Raw genomic sequence first — 11,333 nt, 5'->3', positions numbered from 1 at the left:
ATTCTATGAAAGGGTGTTTATATTGAGACGTCACCTGCTACATGTAAAGCTGTAGTGGCAACATTTGAAGTTTCCAAATGCTTTGCCAATACTTTACGATTTCTTTTTTGTGCCAGAATAGTCCAAAAGGTTTAAGGCCTTCTCCGAAAGACCCGTGAATCAATCATTTGACGGTGGACCAGTATGTCACACTCTATATACATGTATCTGAAAATGTCTTCAAAATATTTTTGACTTGGCTGTATTATCTATACCGTAAATGAAATGCCGTCAATATGCATGCATCTAGTAAATCTTATAAATAATAGAATTTAACTACTGTACATGTAAATGAGCATATAATGGTTAAAAGAAACTTTAATATAACGTTTTCTTTAAAAATATTCTTCAATAAAATAACTTGATACTAACAAGAACACAATATCCAAATCTTTGGCATAGCTTAAAATAAGTTAAAAGGGTGAAATAACATACATGTACACTGGAAATTTTAAAATTTAAAATCCATATAATTTTAAAGTAATTATAATTGACAGTCGGATTATTATGGCATTAAAGTCAAGGGGATCGTATTATTCGGATAAAGAATTGACTCTGGAATTTATTGTAGAGTATGTCAAAGATTGTGCAATATTGAAATTTGCTTTTTGGGATATTTCTACGATAGAGATATTTTTGATTGACTCAATTACTTTTCATGTACATGTATTTTTTTTTACACACCATACTATTGGCTCGTTCACTGAAGGGGGTGCAATCAAGATACACATTTCATTTTCGAGTTCTCCCCATTGAAAGAAATATTTTGACCCACTTCATATAATCCCTCCATATTTTTTTCATGTTTTCTGGAAATTAAACTTAGCGCAAAGCGTATGATGACAGAGCCAATAGATCACTAATACCAGATATTCCCCATCCACCTATTGTAAGACACAGGGTTTATGTTGCAAATGTCGCACACCTCTTTCTTGGGGATCCCATTCTTATGACTGCGACCGCGGCCGCGGGGCTGTACATCCATCATTCGTCCTTTTCTTATTTTCAGCAAATGAGGAATATTCATCTTATTGGTCACAAATACTTCTACTCGGACCCCAAGGGTAACGTACACTGGTTTAGGCTCGTTTCCTCTTGAGTCGCCTAGGTAGAGAAACGGGTTATCAAAAATGTCAAGTTCAAAAAGTTCGTGTTCCTGGCAAAAGCTGTCTTGCTTTGACCCCGGATTCGTCACGACTAACGTCGCATAGTGATACTGGTAGTGACAGTAAAAATCCGCAAAATACAAATTTTTGGACTTGTTTAAGATAAAATCTGAATCAACAAGCAGACGTTGATTTCCAAAATAGGAGAAATATGGCGGCTTTATTCTCTTGCGATCTAACCCGCATCCAAAAAACAGACCCTTAATATTTCCGTTAATGGCGGACCTCTGATCTCCATTGAAATCTTTCATGTAAGGAATCATAGCGCCGCCTTTATTTTGAAAAATATCTTTCCAGTAATGGTCGGGTTTGTCGCGCCACATTTGGTATATTGGAACATGTCTGTAGTCGGTTTCTTCTGCAAAATCTGCACATCTCTCGTACAATTCTTCAATTTCCCATGCTGTTAAATCTGAAATGATATCTGACTACTAATTATAAACTATTTTCAAAAAGCATTTATTAACTAAATCATCTTTCTTAATAAGCAATAATGTCAATAAAACAGGCAAGCAAATTGATGCAGTGGAATATATTTTTTGAGTATTCAAACTTACAGTTAGGCATATACATGACTTTTCTCCCGAGTCGATTTCAAATCAAATTCTTCAGTGTTTAATTCATTGTTACAATCTACCGAAGTAAAATAAATATCATACAGATTTTTTTTTGTTTCATGAAATAAAAGAAGTAGGAATGGTATTTTCGGAGAGTAGCTCTTTCTGCTTTCTCGTTTATATTCACTATATATGTTAAAACTTCTGAGTATCTATATAAGAAAGTTTTATAGTATTTGTAGGTAATATAAAATGACAAATTAATCTTCAGTAATGACTATTTTAAATATCATATAGCTTGTACAACTGCGTGGAGAGTTCAGCATGTTAAATGTCCTTAGCAATTCGACATCTAAATCGTGTATCGACAATAAAAAGAGATATTAAAATAACATTGCTGTTCCCTCCAATTCAACTTATATATATATACGATTGACGATGTTTTATCAATAAACAATATTCATTTTGATTCGATATCTACCGCTGAACTCGAAGTAAAAGAGACAAAAAGTCTGACATATCTGTTTCATATTTGGATGTTTTACTAGAGAAAAAACTGATGGCAAAATGATAAACTTGATGACTTCAACTATTCTATCGTCAATTTCATTATTTTTGTAGCAATATGTACCATTATTACTTGCATATGGTGCATATACATGTACCCCCCCCCCCCAGTTGAATCTATACGCAAGGGCATGTTCTGTTCATGTATAATCAATTTCTAAACCACTTATAAGTTGAAATTGCAAGGGTATGAACAATTTCTTTTAAAGTCAATATATTTTGCAGATTCAGTGGTCGAGGCAATTAACTTGTTTGCAAATACAGTGCCCACTGTCCAATCCGACAACTGTGCAATCCGGCACACTGGACTTTCCGACCTCATATTTTATTCCCAAAAATTTCTTTATATTTCATATAGAACAAAACACTGTATATTCCGACCACTGTACATTTCGAATTTCGGCGCTTTTTTGTCAACAAAACCAGATAATTACATTATGATTTCACCTGGGTAATCTGACATAATGATAAATGATTTTTGAAGTCATCTGACACCAATAATAATGCTAAGAAATATTCAACACTGAGTAATCCGACACACTGTCTAATCCGACATTGATTTTATTTCCCACAGCATGTCGGATAAGACAGGTTTCACTGTACAACCTTTCGTTAGGTCGACTGACATTTTTAACACAAATTGTCCTACGGATTTCTCCATTTTCCCGATCAAGATTGAGGGCCCACGTCGGGTATGGCTGCTTGACAGGGGATGCTTACTCTTCCATGGCACCCGATCCCATCTCTGATGTTTCCAGGGGTCTGTGTTTGCTTTACTTCCAATTTGTAATATTCTGTTGCACTTTGAGCATGATAACTGTTCGTTTCACAGAAGAGAATAACCTTTTTATTTAATGCATGATGTTATTCCAGGTAGACATCATTAGTCCTCTACCGTTGAAACCAGAAGAGACTACATGTAAAAGTACATATGGCTTCATAAATAAGGGAAGTTGACGATAGAACAGTTTAGTTGTTAGTTTTCTACCAATGTTTTTCTGAAGTAAAATTTCCAAATACGAAGGAGATGTGTCAGACTCTGTGGTGTCTTTTATTTCGACTTGAATGGGTTATATCGAATAAACGAAGAAATGAAAATAAATATTGTTATTGATAAAACGTCGTAGATATCTAACTGTCGAACTGAAGACCACAACAGGAGACTTTTTTATGTAGTAGTTTTTGATTGTATTCTGCTTCATATGAATACAAAAACGGATCTGCTAATACCGGGGCACGATTAGGTAATTCCAACAGCTAGTTTATTGAAACTTTGTGTAGTGAGAGTTAAATTCTGATAAATGAACAATTAGTAAACAAATTATCACATATTTTGCAGTTTTTTGGCAAAACTTTTAGAAATATAAGATATGGATCCGAAAAAGAAACTAATATAGGCCTATCTTTAATTGAAACTTTAAAATTATTCAATTTTTATATGAATTGTTGCATTTATACTTAAACGGGTTATATGACGACTGCACGTACGACAGTATCCCGAATGATAATTCGAGAGAAACCAGCCGAATTCTTTGAGTCTGTGTCCCTTAAAGACTGAAAAGAGTTCGTTTTTAGCTCTACTGGTGAGAGACCAGAAGAGCTTATGCGAGAGTAAGGTGTACGTCGTCCGTCCGTCCGGCTGTCTGTCTGTAAACACTTTTTCAAAACGCTACTCCTCCTACAGTTTTTATCTGATTTCAATATAACTTGGCACACAAGTAGACTACACTAAGATACATAACTTTGTATATCGGATTTTGATTTCAATGAACGGTGTTGCCATGGTTACTAAAAATAGAGATTTCTGGGAAATACTGCTACTCCTCCTACAGTTTTGATCTGATATCAAGATAACTTGGCACACAAGTAGACTATAATAAGATACATAATTCTGTGTATCAGATTTTGATTTCAATGAACGGTGTTGCCATGGTTACTAAAAATACAAATTTCTGTGAAATTCGTTCAAAATGCTACTCTTCCTACAGTTGGTCCGATTTCAGTATAATTTGGCACACAAGTAGACTATAATAAGATGCATAATTCTGTGTATCGGTTTTTGATTTCAAAGGACGGTGTTGCCATGGTTACTAAAAATACAAATTTCTTTGAAATACTTTCAAAATGCTACTCCTCCTACACTTTTGTCTGCTTTCAGTATAACTTGGCAATTACAAGTAGAATACATTGAGATACATAATTGTCGTTAATGTTTTTTGATTTTGTTGAATGATGTTGCCATGGTTACTTAAATCCAAATTTCTGTAAAATTGTTTTAAAAGGCTACTCCTCCTACAGTTTTAGTCTGATTGCAATAAATCTTGCCACAAAAAGAGACTAAACCAGGGATCATTATTCTGTTTATTGCTGTTGCAAAGTTTCAAGTCCAAGTGCTACTTTTATCTTCTTTTATAAGTACAACTAGTAGAGCTACAGTCTCGTCAGAGACTTCTGGTTATGTATGTACTAGTCCGAAATATCTGACGTTTTCCAGTTTTTTTTCACGATTTTGAAAACGTCAGAACCGAGTTGATTTTCGATACTTGCAAAGCGAATGAAATGTCAAACTCACAATTTATCAATAGATTAGTACAATGCTTTTAGTACTCATCAACATCGTTTTTATTGTTTGTTTATAAAATATACAATCCGATGAAAACATTTTATCTGACTTCCGAGATTTATTTTTATTTCGTGCTTTTTAAAATCTTTCAAGTCTTGTATCGAAATGATGAGTGATGTTTTCTTTTCATCGATTTTTTTATTGAGTATTATCAGCATTGTGCTTTTGATAAATTGTGAAAACGGCATTTAGTTCTCTTCCAGGTATCGAAAATCAACTCCGATTGGAGACGGCGAAAGGACAAGATTTGGCCCCTGATTTGGGATGTCTTTTAGAATGATGCAACAGTTTATCAGTAAAAACCTGTTGTCACCCCTGCCACGAAATGAGTATTGGTTTCTAAGTTATTGGATACACAGAGGTCACAGGAAGGTCAGAAAATATGTCAATTTCCGAATTTTCTCATTTTCATGCAAATTTTGATCGATTTTACAGAACATTTTGTTTCAGAAAACATAGAGCACAAGCTTGCCTATCTACCAAATTTATATATTTCATACCCTAGTATCAGATGCATCTTATGTATAAAAAAATATATATAGGCAAGCTTGTGCTCTATGTTTCCCGAAGTGAAAAGTATCTGAACTTTGACAAAATTCCACCAGAATTGAGGAAATTCGGGAAACTGTCCTAAAATGTCCGAAATGTTTTAAAACACGCATCATTTGAAGTTTTTAACTACAATCTATCACAATTTTACCTGCGTTCGGATTTTTACATCAAATAAGGGGCTAGATTCGGCCGTTACCATTTCTTTCCAGTTTTCGTAATGGTGCCGGTTCTGACGTTTTCCTAGCACGTAAAATATAAAAATAGTAAAAAAGCCAGGAAAACGTCAGATATTTCGGACTATGCATGTACTAGAAACGCATTAGCCAGTTTATTTTTGTTATTCTGTGGGCTACTCATGTTGCAAAAGTACGACCGAACCACAAGCAGAGATAAATGTTAGGTGTACCATGAAATGTAAATTAAATTGCTTCAATCACAACATATTACAAACCGAATGCCGTGCATCTTGTTACATTGTTACCACAAAAGATGAATCGAAAGTAGCATACCATCACAATGTCATATAATTCACATGAGAGAAAATGTAGAATCCATCCCATACTGAACTTCATGCTCAGACATGTCTAGCAAAGTAACCTATAATTTTTTCACTTCAGAGGCACTAAGCTTTTCTGATTGACATTTATTACTCGTCTGTCCGTCTATCACTTTCTTCTCCAAAACGAGGGTACCAGAGTCCACAAAAAACACAAGTTAAGAACATGTACCTATGTTAAATTTAACGACCCTATCGCTCTAAAGAAAGATATCAGTTTCATAATTTATTTGAAAACTTCTAGGCATAGACTAGGAATATTTAAAATCACGGTTCTCAACGACTAAGGTTACCCAACAATAGGGAATAAAAAAATAAGTCTACGTTAATTTTATGCAATTAATGTATACTCTTCATAGAGGTTTCAAAGGATAATTGAAACATAAAGTATAGAAGGACTAAAACCAGCCCTTCATTTATCACTGAACTACATTTCTTTATTAAGTGTTGTAAACAAATGGAAGTTTTATCGATAAATTTAAGGATCGATATTGATTAGACATTTTCGCTGGCTATCAACTTCAAACGTTGAGTGATGATGTAATGTAAAATCGATATCTATCTTGGGAAAAGACTTTACTTTACCAAGGTATATATGAAAGGTAAAGAAATATACTCTTTTTTTAGTCAGAGAGAAATCTTTAACAACCAAGTATTGTTAAAGATTTTTGTGAACAAGAGACCCATGGGCCACAATGCTCACCTGAGTAACTTTAGTCCTGCTGTTCTTCAGGAGATTTCCAAAAAAGATTTCTATATTCCTATGAAAAACTGTGACCCCATATTATAGCCTCAATCTGACTCTAAAGGTCTCTGTATTCACACAATATGGTGGTGCTTCAATATCTTTATGACTATCATAACCTTGCAATTATGGAGAAGCAAATTATTTTTTCAGTGTATATGCATTATGTGAAATGTCCTCCCTATTTTAGCTAACCCAGGGTGCATAATTTGAAAAATAATTGAATCCACTCAACTTTGGAATGTTTGCCTACAAATAATGCGATGAAAGTTTCTGAGAAGATTTTCATTTCCTATATTATTCCATGTAAAACTTTGATCACCTATTGTGATGGCACCTTACCCCAGGGCCATGATTTATTTAATTTAGGATCTATACTACCTCGAGAAGCTTTCGTATAAGTTTCATCTCTTCTGGGACAGAAGGTTTTGAGAAAAAGATTTTTAAAGAATTTTTTAAATATATTTCAATAAAACTTTAATCTCCTATTGTGGCCCCGTTTAACCCAAAGGGGCCATAATTTGAACTATTTAGAATCTACGCTACCTCAGAAAAATTTCATACAAGCTTTATCTCTTCTGGCCCAGTTGTTCTCGAGAAGATTTTTAAAAATATTCGATGTAAACATTTATCCCCTATTGTGACCCCATCCAACCCCAGGGGCCATAACTTGATTACTTTAGAATTTACACTATCCCCAGAAAGCTTTCACACAAGTTACATTTCTTTTGGCTCAGTAGTTCTTGAGAAGAGTGAGTAATGATCCCATCCTATTTTTGCCTTTTCTTGATTATTTCTCCTTGTAATTACACTTGGTCTTTCTTTTGAACAATTAGAATTCGCTTTATCCAAGGATTGCTTTTTGCTAATTTTGGTTAAAATTGGCTCAGTGGTTTTGAGAAGTCGAAAATGTGAAAAATATACTGTTGGACAGAGAGACGGAATGACGGGCGGCAGACAGCGTTTGATGAGAAAAGCTCACTTGAATTGAGCTTTCAGATTAGGTGAGCTAAAAATAGCAGTATTTGTCAAACTTTTATGGTTGCGAAAAAAGATTTTTTTTCTTACTACTCTAATTGTTTGGACAGTAATTCTGACGTTACCCACATGACATTTTGAAAAATCCCATAGAGAAGTTAAAAAAAATAATCCAAGAAAACAAAATAATGATTGTAAAATTATCTCTTTCCTTCAAATAAATAAAGATATATTAAGCAAAATTTAGTCATTAGGATAAATAAATAAAATAAAATTGAATCATTAGGATATAGGGAATTTATTGCATAAAATGTCATAACAACAAGTGAATATTGATACATTTTTAACTGAATTCTTGATAAAAGCGATCAGGTACATTTATCCGAGCAGCTTCTTTGATACAATTTTCTCTTTGTGACATCAAAGAACATTCCTCTCTTTGTATGCAAAATTACAACCTGTGGAACAGACAAACAGATGGACCGAAAAGAAACTACAACTTAAGCATTAAAAACTTTTTGAATTGGTAGACTATTCAAGGCCAAAACTAGAGGTTATGTGAGCGATGAGCGTACAAAATGATACCCCCGTCTCTCATGTGATTATAATGGCAAAGTCTATGCTTTGCAATGGGAGACCCAAAATAAGTGTCAGATCAAAAAATCAAATAGGTGATGCACAATGATGCAATGAAGATTCTTTGAAAGTATCATTGAATTTTATTCAGTGGTATGGTCGGAGTTGCAGATAAAAGAAGGATACCCCTCAGTATTATAGAAAGAATGGAAGTATCTATATTTTAATATTGAAAACTCGACATACATGCATGTGTCTGATCAAAAAGTAAAATAAGAGGTCACATTGGCAATATGTAACAATGATTCTGTAAAAGTCTCATAAGTATCGTTCAGTGGTATAAGAGGAGTTGCGGATAAGAAGTTGGTACCCCAAAGCGTAACGGACGGACGGACGCCCCCATCACTATACAACCTCGCTTTTCAAACGGGGGATATAATAAACAGTAGGTTGAAGGATAGTGACAAAAGAAAGTATAAATTTTGCGGCTACATATATCTACATGTATTTTTTGTTCTTTTAAGACCAAACCTCGCATAGTACGTAAAATATGACCGAAAATTAGTAAAAAAGAAAAAAATTCTGCCACTTTTAAAAGTTATTGTAGTGATTTCGTGGTTAACAGCTAATAACCAAAGCCGAGCATGTTACGGATTGTGGTAAGATCGAGGATGCTATGGACTGTGGTAAGATCAAGGATGTTATGGCTTGTGGTAAGATCAAGGATGTTATGGCTTGTGGTAAGATCGAGGATGTTATGGCTTGTGGTAAGATCGAGGATGTTATGGATTGTGGTAAGATCAAGGATGTTATGGATTGTGGTAAGATCAAGGATGTTATGGATTGTGGTAAGATCGAGGATGTTATGGACTGTGGTAAGATCGAGGATGTATGGACTGTGGTAAGATTGGTAATAAACAGGATTATTCAAAAGGGTATTTATGGGAACCAAAAGAAAGACATGATCGCAAAAAAAACAACAACATTTCAATGTAGAAGATATTTACATGTAGCACGTTTATCAAAGGAGATGGAAATACATAGAAAAAGGGGGTATATTTACAAAAGAATATGCACATCAAACAGAATAATAGTACATGTAGAAATACAATGCCCAAGGTTCACTGAACATTGAAAGTTACGAATTGAAAGATTTTTATTTTGGGTGAAAGTTCGTAATTTATGAACGCACCTTTTCAAAAAGTACTTCTTTACTTTACACTCTATGAATTGAGTAAATTTATTTCTTTATATACGGCGCTGCATGAGAATACAAACAGTAGATACCAAATTTATCTACATTTTCAGTTTTTGTTCCCATTATATTGTTTAAGTCTGTTGCATGGATAAATTTTAAGGACCACACAAACTTGATAATTAATGGTGAAAGAGGTCAATAAGAATCCCTAGAAAAAGTATTTTCTAAAAATAAATTTTAAAAACATGTATCTACATAAACAGGAAGTGGCCATGATTTATATATAATTTCCCATTTGTAAACCCACTTCTTTATTAAACCAACTATTCTTATATTATGTCTATTTAGAAAATGGCTATAATCTTACAAAGAGTAGTTTTCAATCTTTCAAATAAAAAACGAAGCAAACTCGAATTAAATACAGCAAGGTAAATAACTCATAAGGCCTTCCATTTTTAAATATTGATTTAAATAAAAATAACTAATGTATAAAATGAAACAAATATGAAAATTCAAATATTGATCTTTGCAATCAATTTTAAAATACATATAAATCTATGTCAAAGTAATCTATAAATACATTTTTCATATGTCTTACCAGGGAAAAACGAAAGTTGCCTTTCATGGAAATGTTACGACACATGCACATGACGGGGGATTTCCCGAAATCAATACGCTTATGTTTATTTTTTCAAGTAAGAAAAAAAATTGGATGTCATTTATCTTGTCTTGTTTTTAAAAGTTATATAGTATGTGCAAGTGAATGAATTCACTGAAGTATGTACGTTTTGAGATTATATACATGTATTATGATTTTTTTTTTAAATAATCGATAAATCTTACATTTTTGTATGCATAATTGTCCTATAATATAATAGTTTCTATTATTTGAACAAATTTGACTGCATATACAGCTATAACTGTTGCTACTTACACCCCTTAACAGGAAAGTCTTTAATGACGGATATGTATGTACTGTCTATTCATGTGCATTTCCTCAACAAGAAACGATAACCCTAGCAATGGGCATGCACACGAACTAATGCTGTCATGTATTTAAAAAAAATAGAAAAGGTGAAAGAAAGGCAATTTTTTGTACAATGATGAACCTCTCACTGTAGGAGAGGACTTTATTTTATCTAGAATGGGTTCATTCAAAGCTTGTTAATCCCTTTCTTGACAAGTTAGATAGAAAGGCATGTTTTCTGTACTGTGTAAATCAACGAAACTTTGTTCTACATATCAATATTTTCTTTAAATTTTTTGATGCTATGAAAATAGCCACTTTACTGTACGATATTAAAGGTCAAGAATCATACTTTAGCGTTCTATATTGAACATCAAAAAAACAAATTTTTAAAAAAAAAATTGGTCAAATTCAGCTTTATTTAAAAAAATAATAAGATGTTCAAGCATTAACTTCGTAACATTTTAGAATCAATGGTAAAATGAAATTGATGTAAAAAGCTAACTATACCAGATTTGTGGACAATTCTTTTTTTCAAGTTCACTGATATGTCCTTTAAAGAATTATGATGTTCAATTTGCTATTTGAAACAATATTTTTTTTTCATTTTTTATACCCTAAATTGGTCCTTTTATTGTAGAATGACTGATATAGTAATACCGTAAAGGAACAATCTCTAAAACTTGACAAAAACGGAAAATGATATCAAATATCGAAGTATTGGTATGATAGACAAGGAATTTATGTATCGTGTCTAAAAAAAACTCAGTGGGGATGGGGGTATATACACTAACAATTCGTTAGGTGCC

At 33.2% G+C, this 11,333-nt stretch overlaps 1 protein-coding gene across 2 annotated transcripts; it reads right to left on the bottom strand.

The window, feature by feature from the left end:
• Positions 1–461: 461 nt before the first annotated feature.
• LOC133175742 (phytanoyl-CoA hydroxylase interacting protein-like) lies at positions 462–10,174 on the bottom strand. Of its 2 annotated transcripts, none has more exons than XM_061310850.1 (2): positions 10,156–10,174; positions 462–1,617 (listed from the first exon to the last, which is right to left on the bottom strand). In XM_061310850.1, exon 2 carries the CDS (start codon positions 1,526–1,528, stop codon positions 899–901), a length of 630 nt encoding a protein of 209 aa, XP_061166834.1. In that variant the 5' UTR covers positions 1,529–1,617; positions 10,156–10,174; the 3' UTR covers positions 462–898. The 2 variants fall into 2 exon arrangements, with proteins under 2 accessions (XP_061166834.1, XP_061166833.1); XM_061310849.1 differs by lacking the exon at positions 10,156–10,174 and adding an exon at positions 1,763–1,806.
• Between the last annotated feature and the right edge of the window lie 1,159 nt (positions 10,175–11,333).

The sequence above is a fragment of the Saccostrea echinata genome, unplaced genomic scaffold, assembly GCF_033153115.1.
Source record: "Saccostrea echinata isolate AGI-Se365-2 ecotype Australia unplaced genomic scaffold, CSIRO_AGI_Sech_v1 ptg000064l, whole genome shotgun sequence".
Lineage (NCBI taxonomy): Eukaryota > Metazoa > Mollusca > Bivalvia > Ostreida > Ostreidae > Saccostrea > Saccostrea echinata.
The sequence above is the reverse complement of the archived record's forward strand: the minus strand, read 5'-3'. Positions and strand labels throughout refer to the sequence as shown.